This window comes from Arvicanthis niloticus, chromosome 15 (genome assembly GCF_011762505.2).
Source record: "Arvicanthis niloticus isolate mArvNil1 chromosome 15, mArvNil1.pat.X, whole genome shotgun sequence".
In the NCBI taxonomy this organism is placed as follows: domain Eukaryota; kingdom Metazoa; phylum Chordata; class Mammalia; order Rodentia; family Muridae; genus Arvicanthis; species Arvicanthis niloticus.
In genome coordinates, this window is record NC_047672.1 from 57,799,755 (window position 1) to 57,820,450 (window position 20,696).

The 20,696-nt window shown below is 40.6% G+C and overlaps 1 protein-coding gene across 5 annotated transcripts in view; it reads left to right on the plus strand.

Annotated features, from left to right (window-relative positions):
* Akap9 (A-kinase anchoring protein 9) overlaps nucleotides 1–20,696 on the plus strand; it is a 142,505-nt gene that overhangs the window by 39,935 nt on the left and 81,874 nt on the right. For all 5 annotated transcript variants that reach the window (XM_076913077.1, XM_076913076.1, XM_034519015.1 and 2 more), the window contains 8 exons: nucleotides 124–337; nucleotides 2,263–2,336; nucleotides 3,468–3,603; nucleotides 5,255–5,340; nucleotides 8,296–8,407; nucleotides 8,943–9,141; nucleotides 13,111–13,207; nucleotides 16,507–16,599. In XM_076913077.1, the coding sequence (XP_076769192.1) occupies nucleotides 124–337; nucleotides 2,263–2,336; nucleotides 3,468–3,603; nucleotides 5,255–5,340; nucleotides 8,296–8,407; nucleotides 8,943–9,141; nucleotides 13,111–13,207; nucleotides 16,507–16,599 (1,011 nt within the window). The remainder of the gene's footprint in view (nucleotides 1–123; nucleotides 338–2,262; nucleotides 2,337–3,467; nucleotides 3,604–5,254; nucleotides 5,341–8,295; nucleotides 8,408–8,942; nucleotides 9,142–13,110; nucleotides 13,208–16,506; nucleotides 16,600–20,696) is intronic.

The window sequence follows — 20,696 nt, forward strand, 5'->3', positions numbered from 1 at the left end:
GCTCCATCACATGTGTTTTAAAACTATGACATGTGTTCTCCTTTGAGGTCCAGTACATGCAAAGAATACAGAAGCTAAGCTGTTCTGTGCATTCTTTCTCATGTTCTGTCTGTTCACTTTAAGGATGATTTAAGGCTGCAGATGGAAGCCCAGCGCATATGCCTGTTTGTGGTTTATTCCACTCATGCGGATCAGGTCCGTGCGTACATGGAAAAGGAAAGAGAGGAGGCGCTGTGCAGCCTCAAGGATGAGCTTGTTTCCGCTCAACAGAAAAAGATGGAAGAACTTCATAAAATACACCAGTGCCAGCTCCAGAATGTTAAAATACAGGAGACAGGTAACCAGCATCTTCCTAACTTCCACAAAACAAGGAAGCATCCGTTCAAAGCATTGTTTTGTAATTCTGACTTTGTCTCAGGCCCCGAGGGGTAAGGAGGCTTTACATCATTTGTTTATTCATGTCCCTGAGGTGCCCAAGAGAGCAAAGCTTACTGCCTCATTTTCTCATGGAAATATAATCCATTCAGAAAGTGCCTGGAAAATGGACTGAGAACTTCTGAACCGTACACACTGAGCCACCAGTAGAGAGACTTTGTCCGTCTGTCTAGGGCATATGTATATCATTGGCTATACTATTACCTGAAGTGTCCCAGACTAACTAATAATCCAGTTGACCTCCAGGATGAATAGTAAGAATGGAGGGAGGAAGGAGAGGAGTTGAGTGTTCTGTGAAGATGGAGCAGGAGCAGCTGGCTTGGGAACTGAGAGATGTTTCTGAAGTGTTAAGTATAGACCTGTAAAGAGACCCATTTTGGAGAACTGAAAGTTTAGGCTGTGTAGAAAGTAGTGGGAGATGAGCTGGAGGCAGTGGTGAGTGGCTGCTTAGATTCCTATACCTCCAAGGAGTATGCTTGAGCTTCCGCCTTCTGATAAGACAGTCCCACTGTGGGATTTTAAGTAGAAGAAGCAACAGTGATATTTTTATTTAAGAGGACACCAGTGTGCTTAATTGGGAAAAATTAAATAATCGATGGGGAAATCAGTTACACAACCTTAGCTATAACCCCAATAAAATGTTGGGCTAAATATCCTTGAGACCAGAAACAGAATGACAGTGAAGCTTAACAGTTAGAGCTAATCGCAATCGCTAGCAATTTATAGCAGCAGCAAAGATGGAAGGAGTTGAAAATAATCTTGAAGTTTCTTGCCTATGAGGTTTCAGTCACAAAGAGGAGCAGACCATAGACAAGTAATATAGTCAGCTTAGAACATTGTGCGTTAAGTATATGTGTTAACTTGGGAAAGAAATAGTCACTAATCGGCTGAAAGGAGTAGTCTAAAACCTGGGGGGGACATTTAGGCTAAAAATAAAAATACATGAAGCTGAAAGATCAGAGGCCCAAGGCAAGAAGTAGAGTAAGACACCCTGGAGACGAGGGTAAGCAGACAACCTTGAGGTGCTTTGGGAAGGACATTGGAGAGACCACTGTGGAAGACAGAAGCTGTGGTATGGCAGCTGTTGGTGAGAGTTCTATCATTTTTTTGCTCTGGCTTCCTGTCCTTTGGCCCCCCCTGGCTCCCATATTTACCATCAGGAGTGAGGTACTTAAGTCTCCAGTGCAATTGCTCTAGTGAACAAAGTTAAGATTTCAAGAGTCACTTAAAGAAGGAAGCCGGTTTTTCATTTCCAGAGTTATTTTTTTTTTAATTCAGTAAGATTTTGCAAGCATTGTTTGTATTGATACCTCCTCAGATAGATTTTCTAGTGTTTTCTGTTGACAGTTGATTGTTCTGTCAGGTGATGAAGCACTTTAGTGAGTAGTGATTAGTAATTCTGAAAAGAGGAAGAACAGAAAATATATATTTAATAATTAATTAATGAATTTAATTTTGCAGTACTAGAGCTGAAACCCAGGGCTTGCACATACTAGTCAAAGTACCCTACCATTGAACTCTGTCCCTGAGCAAAAGATAACAACTGGTTTGTGAGTTTTGAGGTTTGCAAGGATGTATTTAATGGATAAGTATACAGATGTATTTCTTATGCTGGAATGTAGAATCCTGAATGCAAAAACCCTTTTACAGAGTAGAAATTGCAAATCTTAAAAATTTATCTGAGACAGCTACATTGCACAATGGAAAATACATTTGGAAGAAATTGAAATGTGTCTTGTTCTAGGGACGCTTCGGTGATGGCAGTAAAATGTGACAGTGTTACTTAACGTGCAACAAATGACTGACGTTTGGTGTGTTTTCTGCTAGGTGATGAGCCTTTACAGGTGCTCATTGAACGACTTCAAAAGGCAGTGTCTGAGAAATGCTTTCACATTTCGAAGGTAAGATGTTACTTTAGAAGTGGTTTTAGGTGAGAGGTACCAAAATGTACATTGCTACTGATTTAATGACAGAATTATGCACTCACGTTTCCCAAATGTCTTGCATCTAGAACTGTACTTATGAAGTATTCCTGAGTTCTACGCATAACATGAGCATTTGACGTTTTCCTGACAGGCAGATTGGGACAATAGGAATTCAGAGCTAAGGATGCAACTCTGAGCCAGCGCTCGTCTGCTGTGTTTGAGGTCTTGAATTCATTCCCTGGTATCACAGAAAAGGAACAGAGAAATTGACATAAGTTGTGTCCCTAATAGTGCAGACTCTGTAATCCTTGTTCTTGTCTGGGAGGTCTGTTTTCCCTCCCAGGGAAAGAGTTTGCTCATCAAGGTTGCTAATGTGCTAAACGTTTACCTTTGTGGCTGTGGCGGATGTCAGTATGCCCAGTTAGTGACCGTGCAAGAAATAGAAACAATTCTAAAATTAGCTTTTAAATCATTGGTGGTTATTTCTAGTTGTGTGAGGGACAAAGGTAAAACTAACTTGGACGGCTGGCTTATCAGGCCCAAGTAACATGAAATGATGTCATGCGTGATGAATTTTCTATTTCTCTGGAGAACATTGTGCTGGATTTTTTAACTTTGTGCTTATACAGACTACAGAAAGGACAGCAGTGTAATCTCCTCCTTGATAATATTATCATTTTGGTTGCTTTGACAGACCTTTCTGTCATCTTTGGACTTTCTCTCCTTGTGATACTTGTTCAAGGATAGTTGACAGAGTAATGAGATATTTTCAAGGCAGAGCAGTCACGTCAGAGTAGGAGCCATGCTTACATGAGTACAGAGCAGGAGTGACTGCTTACACTTCATGATACATGTCAGTATTCAAAGAAAACAGAAAAAAATCCATAGTATTTTCTATAATTAAGAGTATCAGTATTTTCCTGATAAAAGAATAATTTCATGTGAAAGAGAAATGTGTTTTTTCTGTAGATTGATTTCATATGTAGAGGGAGAGGAAATTCAGATTCCATTCACACTATTTTGACCTTTTGCCTTTAGGTTAATGTTTTCTAATATTTAGGAGAAGAATTTAAAATTTTAATTTAAAATATTCAATTTTGTTAACAGACCCTAAACAATGTTTTCGATGAATGCTATACTCCTTTAAAATGTGAAATGAATAGAGAAGAGAAAGAGAATTCTGGTGTTTACACTTCTCAAAATCAAAGCCCAGAATTACAAGAGTATAGATACGAAGTTCAAGGTAAAGAGCTTGCTATACTGTTAAACAGTAGTGACTTTGCTTACGCCAATTGCTTATAAACTTAACTTTAATTAATATAAGTAAGTTTTCTTAGTATCTTATTTTTAGCCATGAAATTCATATTTAGTATATTATTTTAGTCTTTATAGTGTAACAATCATACTATATAGATAATTTAAATACTCTTTTTTTCTTGTTTCTTTCTCCTTGATTTCTTCATTCCAATCTATTTTTTATTCTAATTCTTTCTGTTAACTATTTTAACTGTAGATCCTAATCTTTAAAAATTAGAGTTACTAAGCTTATATTAATGGTTTATAATTTTTAAAGTAGATTAAAAATTGAGAATTAAGATATATTAAAAAATAACCTTTGGCAGGTGTGGTGGTGTATGCCTTTCCTTCCTCCCTCCCTCCCTCCCTTCTTCCTTCCCTCCCTCCCTCCCTCCCTCCCTCCCTCCCTCCCTTCCTTCCTTCTTTCTTTTAAAAAATATTTATTTATTTTTTCACACTCCAGATTTTAGTCCCCCGCCCCGTCCACCCTCTGACCGTTCCACATCCCATACATCCAACCCACCCCCTGTCTCCACAAGGCTGTCCTTACCCCCATCCCCGTACCAGCTGACCTCTAAATTCCCTAGGGCCTCCAGTCTCTTGAGGGTTAGGTGCATCGTCTCTGATTGAACACAGACCCGGCAGTCCTCTGCTGTGGAAGTGTTGGGGGCCTCATATCAGCTGGTGTACACTGCCTTTTTGATGGTTCAGTGTTTGGAAAATCTTGGGGGTCCAGATTAATTGAGACTGCTTTGGTCCTCCTACAGAGTTGCCCTCCTCCTCAGCTTTCTTCAGCCTTTCCTAATTCAACCACAGGGGTCAGCAGCTTCTGTCCATTGCTTGGGTGCAAATATCTGCATCTGACTCTTTCATCTGCTTGTTGGGTCTTCTGGAGGGCAGTCATGCCTTCAATCCCAGTGCTCATGCTTGGGAGGCAGAAGCAGAAAGGCAGAGGGGCAGAGGGGGTCAGAGGGGGCCAGAGAGGAGTAGGGACGCAGGGGCAGATGGACCTCTCTAAGTCCTTGGCCTTCTGGGTCTACACTACCATTTCAGACCAACCAGGGAAGGGCTAAATAAATAAAGGTAAAACTTTCTTCATACAGATGTGGTGTTAGATTTGAATTTATTGGTTCCTTATCAGGTTTATGCTCCCAGTATATCTGTATAGGGAACGAGCAGCCTGCTCATAAATAGCTGCAGAAACTGACGTATTTGAGGTAAAGTTTTCTTTTCTTTTCTTTCCTTTTTTTTTTTTTTTTTTTGTCTGAGACAGGGATTCTCTGTGTAGCCCTGGCTGTCCTGGAACTCACTCTGTAGACCAGGCTGTCCTTGAACTCAGAAATCTGCCCTCCTCTGCCTCCCAAGTACTGGGATTAAAGGCCTGCGCCACCACTGCCTGGCAGAGATAAGAGTTGTCAAGTTAATGTCATACCAGTTACTTCATAGAAATGATTCTTAAACTTCTTATTACTAGATGTATGGGTTCTATTACTACCTGATATGTTTCTAAAGTTATAAGTAGGTAAATCACGTTTTATAAAAGGGGTAAATTTGTACTGTGAAATGAAATTATTGTAATTGTTTGTTTTTTTATTCAGACTTTCAAGAAAACATGCAAATCCTTCTTGGTAAAGTAACAGAAGAATGCAGCAAGCTCTTGGTACTGCAGACACGTGTAAGCAAGGTCTGTGGCGAGAGAATATGATACCTGCGTTTGCTTTATTACCCGCTGTTCTGTCAATCAAGAAGTTCTAAAATAAGTGACCATGGAGAAGGATGTTAGAAATATTAAATCATTTATATGTTCATATTAGAACATAATTTATATCCTAAGCTGAAGAAACTTCCAGAATCTGAATGATATGTAACTTCCTGAGACGGGTTTTAAAGTCATGATGAAGTATAAATGGGCGTCAAGTGTTAAAGTATGAAACAGTTGTATTTAGTTGTATAGGTGTCTTTCCTGTTTTAGCTTACTGGAGTTTAAGCAAAGGCACACAGTAGAGCAGCAGTCTATCACTAACCTACACTCATAGACTGTTACGTGTAATATTCTTTAAGGCAGTGGTTCTGTCTTTGTATGTTGAAGAAGATAACTAGTCATTTTGCACACAGCGGATATCACATTTAACATTATTTAACTCTGTCTTTGTGTAATTTGTTGATGTGCCCTCTGACGGGCCAGGTTTCTCTGCTCCGATGCCTTCTGTGTAGGTTCAAGCTTTTTCTGTGGCTCAGCTAGCACCTGGCGCTGACTGTTGGCTCTGCCCAGTCCTTGAGCCTTGTGTCTGCTCTTGGTGCAATCACTTGACACACTCTGAGTTTCCCTGTGTGCTATAAGAACATGCTCAGACTGGATGCCGACGGCACTCACCTGAGCTTAGGAGGCCATGGTTTTCTACTGGGTGGCAGATAGGCAACCTCCACAAGTGTTCCCACAGACCATAGTTCTTTTCTGTAGCAATGGTAACCCACAATTACCATTCAGGCAGGTCTGTATTAGCATAGAGAGCTGTTTATTAGTTAGGTTTTCTATTACTGCCAAGAGAAATACTTGGAAGCAGCCCTTTCTAAAGACAGACACCTCAGAACTGTTCTCTCAACTGTTCTGCGCACATCGGGTAATGAGTGGTTTTTAACACCCTAGTTAGTTAGCTATAGTTGCTCAAACACCTCACAGTCCATCAGAATCAGCTCAGGACCGCAGTAATTACTGCAGAACTGCAGTACTCATTTCAGCCGAGTGAACCCAAACTCCCACTCCTTGCCTTTGCTGCATGCTCCTCTTTTTGCTAGAGTACCCATCTTCTTCTGTACTCCTTGGCTTGTTCCTGTTGCTTGTTACAGTTAGTTTAAGGATTACTTTCTTGTGTCATCTCTGGCTGCTGTCCTAGTCTTACACATCCTCCCTCTGTTCCTCTGAGCTCTCTCTTAAACCTACATGCTTTGTTACCTTGCTTTCTGTTTCACCGCTCTCTCTTAAACACATATTTTTATCACATTACTTTGCATTTTATTTTAATTGTTTACTGATCTGCCCTGTCCACAGTATTTCAGACTTTCAGCAGAGAACTCTGCATTTATTCCCTCTGGTTAGCACAGCACGTGGAATGCACATGATAAAGGCTTAGTCCATGTTTGTGAGTTGAGTAAATATTACACTGTAAAGTTATATTATCTGGTACTTTTTATTTTGTACCTGGGAAGTAGTAGGTAAGATTCCTGTTTAAATGTACTGAAGGGGTTGGAGAACGACTCTGTTAAGTCCGTCCTCTGCAAGAAGAGGACCTGAGTTAATCCCCCCAAACCCATGTAGAAGGTAGCATGTTCTGTAATCCCTGTTTTGGGGAGGTAGAAGCAGAAGGATCCCTGGGGCTTGCTAGCCAAAAAGTCTAGCCTAATTGTCAAGTTTCAGATGCATTGAGAAGCTGTCTAAAAAATCTAAGGTAGAGGTTGAAAGAGATAGCTGATGTTGACTTCTGACTTCTATGTATACGTACTCCCCCATGTACACGTACATGCACAAACATGCACATGCTTACATAGAATCTCTCTCTCTCTCTCTGTTTCTCTCTGTCTCTCTCTCTGCTTCTCTCTCTCTCTCTCCCTCTCTCTCTCATACACACACACACACACACACACACACACACACACACACACACACACACACACACACACACATATACATATACAGAGCAAGGGATTAAGAAACATCCAGGAGGTAGGAGTGTGGTAGAGGACTCCTTGTATAGATATTAGTGATCAGTTGAATAGCTTCTTTGAACATAGCCTTTTTCTTGTAACTCACTGGTTTTCATTGTATGCTATATTTGTCCAGTCTGGCAAGTCAAGACTCTTTTTCCCTTGCTATTAAAGTCCCTTTTACTTTAGGTATCATTTATTTAACTAGCTTTATTTTGCCCTTTTCATCCAATTTAAGCCTGACAAAAAGGTCATTGACTTTACTTATTAAAGCATAGGCCTTCTCACAGAGCCTTTCCAGAAAGCCATTGCTGTAAATGATTAAGGCCAAGATCAAGTGTGGGTTCTTCTGTCATTCAGACTCACTCGAGTCTTTCTTCTGAGGCCCTGTCATTACATTCAGACTTCATACATGTTGTTTCTCCACTAGTCTCATTTCCTCGGTGAGTTAATACATTCTGTGAGGTTCAGTATACTGTGTGTGTATCTGTGCATGCACACTTTTAAGCTACTTTTGTAGTCTTCCTCTGCCCTGTCTCAAAGTTGGACATGCAGATCTTAGATGTTTGAAGAGTGCATTTTGTGAGCAACATACCACTTTGCATAAACCCGCCATCAGGGGTAAATACAAAGTTTGTTGTCAACTCTTGATATTATTTGATGCTTGCAGTGAAAATATAAAGGACTTTCAGTTCAGATTTCTGTGAAGCATTTGGTTTTTTTAAAGTGAGCATTCTTCTGGATATAAAAGAATGTTGCTAACAGTTTCATTCCTGGGGTGAATGCATTTGTCAAAGGAAACAAAGTGTTTGGTTCAGAGTGACGCAGGTTTAGGGGATTAGAGAACAGACCTAATGCAGAGTGCTCTGGTTGTTTTAATGTAGATTTCCAAGTCCTGGATTGTATATTCATGTCATTTTTCCTCTGTTTTCAATAGATTCATGAACAACAAACAGACGGTGTAACACTCGAGTTTGCTGAAGAAAATGGGACAGAAGAGGAAGCAGGCCTTCTGTCGGGTCACCCTCGGAGTGCTTTACAGAGCACCGGTAAGTTTCAGCTGTATAATGCAGTACAGTACTTTTTATTTCCAGAGCTGAGGACTGAACCCTGGCCTTTGCACTTGCTAAGCAAGTGCTCTACCACTGAGTTAAGTCCCCAACCCTCAGTACAGTACTTTTATACTAAAGGTTTATACATTTGCTTTTTTTTAACTTGATAATTTGATGACTTGGGCATTTCATGGTCATCTTGTTCAGTTTTTTTATCTTTAAAGTGAAAAGCCAAGACTCCTCATCTCTCTGGGCCTTTCCCCTGACTTAAGCCTGTGTTTCTCAGTCGTTTTAAACATAAGGTATAAAACCGTTAGGTTTAGTGACACTCCAGCCTTGAGCATAGAGTGATGCTGACTCAGCTGGTTTTCCTGTTTTCATCAATGAGAATAGAGAAACTGCAACCTAAGTTATCACTAAAGCATATTTTTAAAGAAATATGAGTACTTTCTGTACACACATGTAAGTAAGTTTGCTTTGTTACCAAGAAACTTGTACCAAAGTGTGCTTTGATTCTGTTCCTGTGGCACAGATGTCAGTCACGAGAGCAAGCTGTCTTCTCTGCCAGCGAGTGAGAAGAGTAGAGAGCATGAGAGGCAGGTCCAGGAGTTACAGAGCCTCATGGCCGCCGGACAGCTGCAGCTGAAGGAAACCGAAGCAAACTGCAGAGCAGAGATTCAGTGTTTGCAGAAAAGGCTTCAGGCTGTCAGCGAGGCTACGGTTCAGCCAAGGTATGCATGTGCCACTGTCTGTCATTCAGCATATCCAGAGAGGCTATTTTAAGACTAAACTGTAACCTGAGCAGAGAGATAAGAATTTTAGCAGATCATTCTGTGCCTTTGAGACATGTGAAATAAGTGTGAACCAAAGGTGTTTTGCTATTGGAATTTTACTTACATTATCATAAAGTTGTTATTCTGCAGGATTAAATCAGATAATGGGTATATATTTCTCATGTATTCTGTAGCTTGCCTTCACTAGTTTGATCTGGCTCATCCGTTAGCAGTGTAAGGTGGGATCGTTCCACTTGCCAGTGTCTGACTTCAGAGTGCTCCTTTCTTAGCTCTCTCCTGCTGCCTGCACTCCCCTCCCTCCTTCTCATACCTGCCTTCTAACCTGTGACAAGTTTCTGCTTTCTCTGCCTTCAGAGTATAGGGAACTGTACCACCCACCAGGCCCTGCACGCAACTGATTGCTCTAACTCGTCCTTACAGTCTGTTCTCTACACAGTCAACTCAGCACCAGCACTTTGCTCCTTTAAATTTAAGACAGACCATGTTACTCAGTGCTCCTCTGTCCTGCATAGTAAGTCCTGTGACCTACCCGACTCTTGTCAGACACTCCGCTGTAACTGCTCTCAGACTAAGCTTCCTCCTATGGGTTGACATTTAGAAACCACTGCTGTAGTCTTTTTGAGCAAGAATTCTCTGAAAACTGGTCTGTATTTCAAACAATGTGTTATTAGTGATTAGTTAGTGAATAATCTTTAATTAGTGATGCTTTCTCCAGTGTGTGAGGAAAGGCGACATGGGTGTGGGGAACACGCCCCAGAGTGTAGGCGGCTGTGCTTCTCCTCAGAATGTTGGCTGCTTTGCTTTACTGCTTTTGGGCTCATTCCAGCTTTCTGCCCTTTCTTACACTTTTTAATTAAGAATTTACTATTCTTTAAAAAACAAAAATAAAAAGAAATTACTATTCCTTGTCATTAGACTCAAATTAGTTTAAGAAGAACAGAATCTTCATTCAACAACCTTCTAAGTGAACTCACCAGAACCTTCTTAGACAAATATTTAAGATTGAAAAGTCCTTGGATTTTTGAGCCATTTGTCCTCTGCAGTAACCTTGGCTGGTCATGTGATCAGGAACGGATTACATCACCTCTAAATAGTAACAGATAATGATAGTTTCTTTTAGTGTCTTGAGGCATCAATGAAACGAAGAGCGTTGACTGGATACTGTGAAAGGGGTCAGCTGTGCAAAGAGGTTTAAACATTTTTCACAGCAAAAGAAATGATGAGCAGAGCAGATATCTAGCCAGCAGAGTGAGAGAAACCCTTGCCATTGGGTAATATCTAGGATTGATGAAGAACTGCAAAAATGTAATACCAAAACTGCCAACTCACAGACGGGTTACTGGAATGAGCAGATGATTCTTAAAAGCAGAAACACAAATGGCCAGCAAGTATTTCTACAAGTATTCCACATCCTTATCGGTTAGGAAAATGCAAACTAATGCCTTACTTTAGTTAAAATGGTTAATATCAGGAAGTTGAATGACAACTCAGTGCTGGCAAGAATGTAAGGAAAGAGGAATCCTTCTCCTTGGATGGCGGGAGAGCAAAGCATGGCAGCCATTGTGGAACTCAGCATGGGTTCTCTCAGGAAACTGAAACCAGAGCTACTGCACGACCCAGCTGTAATCCTGGCCATACACCCAGAATGCTGCATACACTACCTCAGAGGTGACCTATGCTACCCTAACACAAGAACAAGTAGTAGAACCAGCCTAGATGTCCATCAGCAGATGAATGAGGAACTGGAATATGCAGCATATTTAACAATAAAATTTTATTCAGTTGTAGAAAAAAAGTGAAATTATAAACTTTGCAAGAAAATTAATGACTCTGGAAAGTATAATACTAGGCAAGGTAGTTCAAACTCAAAATGTTCGACAAAATGATCTTCCCTGTATGCAGGCAGGCTTGTAATGGCCGTGTGTGTGTGTGTGTGTGTGTGTGTGTGTGTGTGTGTGTGTGTGTGAGTGTGCGTGGGCACACACATAAATGTAAGGCTTAAAAAATTAGAAAGGAAAGCCTGGCAGTACTAGCAAACTTGGTTACTCCAAGCACTCAGGAGGCAGAGACACATGGGTCTCTGGGAGTTCAAGGCCAGCCTGGTCTACAGTGAGTTCTAGAACAAAAATTCTATCTTGAAAAACAAAACCAAATAAAAATATTAGAAGACAGAGAGAGTGAAAAAAGTTGCTGGGGGAGATGGAGGAGGGACAAAGAGCGCATTGCGCCTTGAAAGCAGAAAGGAGTAAGAAGGGGAAAGGGCTCACATGGAAGGGTGGGCCGTCAGAACGTGAAGGAGCAGAGTCTGCTAAGAGGCAGAGTTTGCCAGGAAGTGCCATAATGATATCGACTGTGGTAAGTATACCAACTTAAAAATAATTTTAAAAAATGATTGATATGTATAAAAAGTAGCTTTTCTTGGATATTTCAATATAATTGAAATATTATATAATTATGAATATAATTGAAATAATTCAGTGAGCAATATTTGCAAGTAATTATTAAAAGACAGTAATGGTTGGAGCTGTAAACTAGTCACTTATGTTCTGGAATTTAAGCCCATGTCTGTGTAACGTGTTTTTTGCACATTTCTGTAATGTTGCCTACCAGAATACCAGGAAAATAGACTAACAGATGGTTACTAATACATGTGATTGACATGTTAATGGAAACATAGAGAAAAATACTATGATACTCTGTTGCTTGCCAGGGAGTATGGGACATGATTACATTTATTTCAAGGGTGAAATCAGATAGGAAGGGGCCAGTGGTCATATCAGTTTTATTGGGTACCTGTGAATTCAGTGTTAATTAAACTGGTCTTTTCCAAATTGGAAGTACCAATAAAGCTTACAGAATGAAGTGATTGTCAATGAAGTGCCAGAATTTCAAGTATTACATTTAACAGCTATAAGACTTATATGATAGAAAAATATAGATGTAAGCATCAAAAACATATTTGTAATATTTGCTACTGTAGCATGGTTTATACTACTAAATTTTAAACAGGGTTAAATGTCATAAGAAGTTAAGTTACTGAGTTCTAGAGCTAGACAGTGGCATCATTTTATATGGTCAGTTTTAGACAGCAAAATGTGAGACAGAATAGGAGAAAGAGGGGAAGAACAGAACAGAAAAAAGAAGATGTTAAAAAAGAAAATTAGAATGGAACCAAGAAGGCAGCGGGGATATGTGTGAATGGGGATCATGCAGTTATATTTCCTAACAGTGAAAATTATAACTTTCTCCCTTTATCTTTTCCTGTGTTCCTAAATGTTAATGTTGCTTCATTTTCATTACTCAAGCTAAACATTTTAGAAAAAAATTATAGATTAGTGGATGCCTGTAGAACAACATAGAATAGAGACATAAAGCTAAAGAATACACAAATATATTAAAAATAAGTCTGAAAGTTAAGATGGAGTCTCCTCTGCTGCCACTGCGCCTAGGCCCGCTGCAGGTGCAGGGGAGCATTCTGACTTCCGGTGTGTCTTCTCCAAGCTTTTGAGAGAGAGACAGGAGAGGGATGGGGACGAGGATGGGGACAGGGAGAGGGGCAGAGACAGGGAGAGGGAGAGGGAAAGGAAGAGAGGGAGAGGTTTAATAAAACAGATTTTATTCTTTACTAAATTTATCTTCAATAACTTTATAAAATTACTGCCTATAGATGTATATTTTAATATACTTTATAAAGTGGCACAAACTGTATTTGTTGATCTGTAAAAATATTCTTTTTACATTACATTACCTTTAAATATAAAAGTTAGACAGAAACATGACTTAAGTTACAGCGTCTGTAAGGCTTGGCGTGTTGGTTTTTGTGTTCCAGTACATATGTGCTGTATAAACGTTAGGTTACTAATGACTCAGACTCCTAATACCTTCACCTCTTTTACTTACACTTAGCTTATCCGTTGATGCAGTGGTGTTTAAGGGATCTGGTGCCCAGAAACCAGGGCACTGTGAAAACTGTCCAAGAGAGCATGTGGACGGCACAGCAGAGGTATTACATTTCTTATCTTTATTTTTAAACCAGTAAATACTCTGATTTTTCTTACTGCCATTTTTATGAATGTGATTTGGTAACTAATTAAACACAAAAGATTTAAAATATTTAAAGAAACTTGCATTATTTTCTTAGCACAGGGAAAATACAGAGTAAGAGAAAGTAAATGTGAGGGCTTTCATTTTCATTTATCCAAATATATTATTAATTTAAATTTTGCTCTGATTTTTTTTCATTTTGACAAATGTATAGTTCCATCATTTTCCTGGTTCCTTTTGCATCCTCAGGTCTCCCCCATGAGTCCCTCTTACTTCTCAAAGTCTTGGCCTCTTTCTTTATTATTGTAATATATGCCTTTTGATGTATACACACACACACACACACACACACACACACACACATACACCACACACACCATGTAGGGACTCAGCTTCAGCCCTGAGTTTCCTACTGTATGAAGCAGGACAGGCCATCTTTCAGACAATATTCCGGAATCCCCAAGATCGGAGGAGCTGGTGCTGTGGTGATGGTTGTGTCCTCCTCCAGCAGAGTCTACACCTTATATTAAAGCTCTTTGTAGCATGTGCTGTACAGGAAAACACCCTGCTCTACTCTTCAGTTCTTCAACAACAGAACTCTCAGCATCGCCTGCATTTAGAGAAGATAAAAATCATGGCTCCTTCTCATTCTGTGCATCAAGCCAATTTTTGTATCTCCCGTACTCATAAGGATCATTTGTTTTGGATGAAATTCACATTGTTGTTGTTCTGTGTGTGAGGTGGTGTCAGCCTCCAGCTCAGCAGGGCTATCACATGCAAGAAAGACAAACATGAGGCCAAGAGAAAGAAATGGAGGAGGTACTAGAAGGAAGAGGCCTCTCTGCCCACTGCCAGTTCTTCTCTGGTGCCATCTCTGAAGAGGCCCAGGGAGCCCATACCCAGAGGTCAGAAGCACTGACAGTTCCAAGAAGTCCCAGGTTCCAAAGGCCTCATAACAAAACAAGCCAGAGCAAACCTGGGGTGGGCCCCAGGACCCATTTCAGGCCCCACCACTGCCCCTGTGGAGATGGCCTGGAGGTTCTGTCATAGTGACAGATCTCAGAAGCTTCCACATTTGAAGTCTAAATCTCAAAGGTGCCTGAAACACAGGAAGAAAAAGCAAATGTTAGTCTGTGCTGTTGATTGCCGAGGAGCCCTGGCTTGTGGAAGGAGAAGATGGGGCAGACAGCAGGATGCTGTAGACTGACATTGGGCAGACAGCAGGATGCTATAGACTGACATTGGGGAGGTGGACTCTGCTAGAGCTGCCGAGAAGGCAAATCGGTTTGAGCGCGTGCAAGTTTGGGCCCTCCCCTCTGTAAACTCTCAGAACTGGGAGACAGTAGGCTTTAGAAGAACATCTGCATCTATGGCTGTTTGGAATTGAGTGACAAAAACACTCGCATGTAAGATCAGCATCAAACAGTGCTCACTGGGGCCCAGAGCCACTGGTGTTACATCTGTGACAGACACTCAGGACATTGTGCCCCACTGTGACCATGTAACGCATCCTAAGTTCCTCCACTTCTTCCTGGCTGCAGTTTCAGGGACCATTTTTTGACCCGTGTGAATGAGTCAACAGGAAAGATGATAGTTCTAGATTTGTGGGCTGGACTGCTTAGTCATGGTTCAGAATCTTACAATGTAGTCATCTATCTCAGACACACTAACAACACTGTCTATATGGAGGTGAAGGAGCCGCTAGCAGAGTCTCTGTGTCTGATGATGTCGTGACTGTAGCAGTACTACAGGCATGTACATGGCCTCATGTAACCTGCACTACCCACTGAAGACCTGCAATGTGCAAAGGACATTCCAGCTTCCGAATGCTTGGACCCTGCCCAGGAAGCAGAGCAGGGACTAACGGGTTTTCCAAGAAGGGACTAATGGGTTTAGGGAATAGGTGAGGTTCAGCATATGGGTGAGCCTCCCTCACCTATCTGGACTCAGGCTGTGTGCATGGACTCCAGCTCTGTTCTTTCTGAAATATGCTGGAGATGGGGCAGAGTAAGGAGCATCACCAGATGTTGGTCCCTGGTGCTACTGAGCCTGAATGGTAGCCTGGAGAAGAAGCTGGACAAACTTGTTGGTAGCAGCACCAGTACTGGGAGTAGAAGGCTCTGAGGGAGGCTGTACCTGCAGAGCTCATTTGTCTGAACTCTCAAGCCATGATAGAATCATTTTGGAGCATCAGCAGGCTGTGTAGATAGAGAAGCTGGGTACCACCCTGATGCTAATAGGGCAGTGTTCCAACTCAAGCCAAAACAGGAGGGCTGAAATATCACAAGAAGCTTGGTGAAGAGGAAGAAGGTGTCTTAGGCCAGGAGTACAAGGACTGATTCAGGCAGAATCATCATCATCATCATCATCATCATCATCATCATCATCATCATCATCATCATCATCATCAGCAGCAGCAGCAGCAGCAGCAGCAGGAGGAACAGGAGCAGGCCAAACCCACTGGACTGTGAGCATCTGCACTAGTAGCTTTGTGCCCTTAGCCTGAGATGACTCATATAGAACAGGAGACAACTCAGCAGGCCAAGGCACTTCAAGGCTGAAGACCTGAGTGTGTTGATCCCTAGAAGAAACATAGTAGAAGGACAAAACTCACTCCCACAGGTTGAATATTTTGACTTTTACATGTGCACAGTGACACATGCACACACCAACTCAGAAGATAAACAGATTAAAAACAGCCCATTTAAAAAAGAAATTCACATAAGTGTTAAATACTTTGATGCTAAGAATATGTCTATGTTTCAGAAAATGCTTATGTTTGTTATACTGACAAAAATGTATTCATGTTTGTGGAAAATTGGACCATATAAGTAAATACCAAAAAGAAAAAAAATTTGAGCAAGAAATGCAATCACAGCTTGACATTTAACTTACAGGAAACATACACACTTGTGTGCATGTGCGCACACACACACACATATACACACACATATACACACACATATACATACACATATACATACACATGTAAAATCTTATTTTAAGTTCCTTTAACCTGTCTTAGAATTGTTAATTATAAATATATAAGTATTCCTTTCTTTTAAAGTATTAAGTATAATTTAGTAGAATTATTAGAATAAATGTTTTTAATTAAAAATAATAGAAATTTGCTTTCTGTTAACAGTATCTAGAAGTTTGCTAAGAAATACTGTTTTAGAAACATTTTGAGAGTAAGAGATTAAAAGTAGGTGATAATATGTTTTGTATACATAATATGTCATCTGCTTTTTCATGTAGTTTTCTGATGGATTTGAAGTGAAGCAAGAAACAAATATGGTTAAGCTGATGGAAAAACAGTATCAAGAGCGATTGGAAGAAGAAATAGCTAAGGTGAGTGTATAGGAGGTGTGGAAGGTGTTTCTCTGTTCCCTTGGAGCCTTCAACAGGTAGATTTTATTGATGGCATGTAATACATTTTACATCATAAGTTTCCTATTAAAATTTACTTTTAAATTGTCAGATAATAGTATCGACTATAAATATTTTGCTTTGTTTCCTTCTTTCCCTCCCTCCCTCCCTCCTTCCCTCCCTCCCTTCCTTCCTTCCTTTTGAGGGGAGGAAGAGCAAAGTTCAGGTCAGCCTCAAACTCATCATCTTCCTGTTTCTACTTCCCAAATTTTGTACCACCACACCTGGCATTATAATTTGTTTTAAGCGGAATATTCTGTGGATATTATTGGTCTTAACATTGTTTGTAAATGAGTTTGGCCTTCCTTAAATATGGTTGAAGTTAGGACAGAAAAGCAGTTGGTTCGTCCTGTGACTAGCTATCACCTCTTCTCAGAGCAGTTACTGTGTGCAGTGACATGAAGAGAGGACCGCATGAGCCTAGCACCTGGCTGAGGGATGGAGGCTGGTCAGTGTGGCATTGGCTTGTCTTTGAGATCAGTTACTGAGCTCAGAGCCCCTCCTTTAGACTCTTGAGTGCTAACCGTGCTGTAGGCTGCCATTCAGTTCCACTCACTTTGTCTTAGTGTCTCCTTCCAGAGCACACATTCATTTCATTTTACTGTTGAAACCATTGAGTTATGAGTAATTTGCTCCTTTTTAAAATAAAGAACTGTGGAGGATATGGGTTTTTAAGAGGAAGATGGTTGAGAAAATGCATGAGACGTTCATGTTAGATGAAGACCCAGGAGATCTCTGGACTGTGAAGACTTTCTCATTTAGTGTGGATGAGTTTTTGGAGATGAAGGTGAAAGTGAGTCATGGCTTGTATGTGAATCGTTGTGTGAATCTTCCAAAAATTCAAGGCTTGTATTTTGTACCTACAAAGATTCTCAGATAGAATGTTATATCAGAGTCTTAAGGTTAACATGGGATTTGCTATTATTGGGCATGTTATACTTTAAATTTGTGAAGTTTGGGAAAGTTCTTTAACTTATAAATGTCAGTTTTCTTGGTGTAAAAAGAGATACTAGTAATTCTTGTGAGAATCAAGTGAGTCACTGCATATAAAGTACCTGCAGAGCAGCTGGTGCACAGAGTTCTCAGTCGTCATCAGAACGAAGGGAAGGCGCAGTGAGCCCCAAAGGGCATGTGGCCCAAAGGAATCCCAGGTCTGTGTCTAGTGTTGTGCCACAGTGGAGACCAGTATTTATGTTCATCTTCATTGTCTGATTAGATTTGGAATCACCTAGGAGGTTGGTGAGGATGGGGGTGTGTGAGAATATCTCTAGAGAGGGGTAACTGCAGAGACTGGATGTAGTCTTATGGACTGCAAGCCTAGACAAGATAGCAGGCAGAAAAGGATGAAGCCAGTCCAGTGTACGCATTCCCTGTCCCTGCTTCTAGGTCGGCCGTGATGCAAATAGCTTTGGTCACAGCCTTGGCCATCGTGATGATCTATCTACCCAAGCACCTAGAGCCAAGGAATCAGCAAACTGGAGCTGAAAGAAATAGTTCCTTCTTTATTTTCCTTCTGTCAAGTATACTAGTCACGGCAACTACACAAGCTGCTCAATACACCTAGATCATTTTTCCTGAAGCATTTTGTATTTTTGATTCTTTTTAATTTGATGTTCCTATTTAAAGTGGTGGATTGTAGACTTGTATTGTAAATTGTTTCAAATTCTAAAATTTTCTTGCATTTTTAGCTTTCATTTTAGGATCATTTTTCTGCTTTTTGAAAGGTATTTTTAATTTATGTTTTTGATGTGTTTTGTGTTTTCTTTGGAAACCTTTCAGTCTATTGAAGTTCTTGAATCTTTGGAGTGACATCTTCTGTAAACATTGCCAGCCCTCTCTTAGGAAACATTTCTGTCATTCTCAATTAAATCATACTGGAACCAGAACAACAGAGAGTCAGATAGTCAACTGTTTACTCTGTCTTCCATTTCTCATTGTTTCTTGGTTTTTGTTCTGTTGTTCTTTTGTTGTTGTTGGGTTGGTTGTTAGGACATTGTCTATTAAAGCTGAACTCAAATTCTGTCCATCAGAGGATTTCTGATCCTCCTTGAGTGCTGAAATTACAGGCATCTGCCATTGTGTTCAGTTCTTTGTGAGATGCTGTTAATTGAGCCCAGGGCTTCATGCCTACTTCAAGAGCAGCAGTCAACCATGGGCTACATTCCCAACCCATCTTGCTGCCGCCTCTTCCTCCTCTTCCTCCTCTTCCTCATCTTCCTCCTTTTCCTCATCTTCCTCCTTTTCCTCTTCCTCCTCTTCCTCTTCTTCTTCCTCCTCCTCCTCCTCTTCCTCCCCTCCTCCTCTTCTCCTCCTCTTCTTCTTCCTCCTCCTCCTCTTCTTCCTCCTCCTCTTCCTCATCCTCTTCTTCTTCCTCCTCCTCTTCTTCTTCCTCCTCCTTTTCCTCCCCCTCTTCCTCCTCCTCTTCTTCCTCCTCTTCCTCCTCCTCCTCTTCCTCCTCCTCTTCTTCCTTGTCTTCCTCCTCCTCTTGTATTCTATTTTTAAACTTTTAAATTAATATTAATCATTTTTGTTTTTCAAAATACAGTTTCTCTGTGTAGCCTGGCTTTCCTGGAACTCACTGTAGACTAGGCTGGCCTAAAGTACACAGAGATCTGACTGTTTCTGTCTCCTGAGTGCTGGGAGGTTGGTGAGGAACCTCCAACCCTTTTCTTTCTTTCTTTCTTTCTTTCTTTCTTTCTTTCTTTCTTTCTTTCTTTCTTTCTTTCTTTTTTTCACATTTGTAATTTTTTTCTCTTTTCTGTGTTTTTAATATGGGTAGACAAAGATGGAGGCCAGATTCAATTCAGGGAATTAAAACAAAAGCTACTTTAAAAGACTTGACCATATGTTTAAAGAATGCCGGCAGTGTTTTGCTAAGTTGTATTATTTAACTAACTCTTTTCTCTTTTCACATCTTGTGACAATGGCACACATTCCATGTGACTGCCTAGAGCACTGTTACCCTATCTATTCTTCCTGAGGTAGACTAGTCACCTGAGGTGTCTAATTCTGTTGGTGAAGTGTAGCCATGAGATTTCTGGGACAGAAGCAAGTGGTTACAGCGCTTGAGTTCTGTCTATAGTGGAACATAATTTGATTCAAATCTTTGTTCTAATTTGATTAGATATGGCCTTGGACATGGTTTCTAATTGTTTTACACTAAAACCTTGTGGACATGTGGTTGGATACTACAGTTACTCTCGAAGTTAGTAATAGAGTTTTAGTTCTAGACAGGGCCATTCAGATATAGTCTGATGTTAGAAGAGGGACGGAAGAATGCAGAGCTCAAGCCCACCTTCCCCCATCTATTTGCTTTGTGGTTTTGGGTCACATCATGTACTGCTGTTTGTCATTTTCTTTCTTAGTTTCCTCTTTCATTATATTGGGCCATTCATAAGATCCATCTTATAGCTTATAATGAATAGTGAATGAAATAATACAAATTTTAAGAACTGATTGGCTGTGTTTCTATTGTTCTTGGGGTAGCTATTATCAGCATTATTTCTATTAAAAGCAAACTAGCATTTGGAGAACTTAGTATCAGGAAAGGAATAATAGGCTAGTCACAACCACATTCAAGACAGATGAAATCAGAGCTCACTTGTTTTGGCTAGACAAAAGGTTTTTTGTTTTGTTTTTCGAGACAGGGTTTCTCTGTGTAGCCCTGGCTGTTATGGACTCACTCTGTAGACCAGGCTGGCCTCAAACTCTGAAATGTACATGCCTCTGCCTACCAAGTACTGGGATAAAAGGTGTGTGCCACCACTGCCTAGCTCAAAGCACAGTTTTTGAAAGCTGAAAGCCAGGCAGAAAAGAGTCTGACCCCAGGCATGATCTCATCCTGAGTAGACGAGAGCCAGCTGTACTAACTATAGACGGTCTGTAGAAGTAGAACTTGATAGACAGCTATGGAACATTTGGTTTTCAAAGGCTCAAGGCCTTGCTAGAGTTTTGAAGTAACTGTGCTAGGGGCAAATTGGCAGTGATCCAGGATCATAATTGTAGGGAAGTGTCTGAAA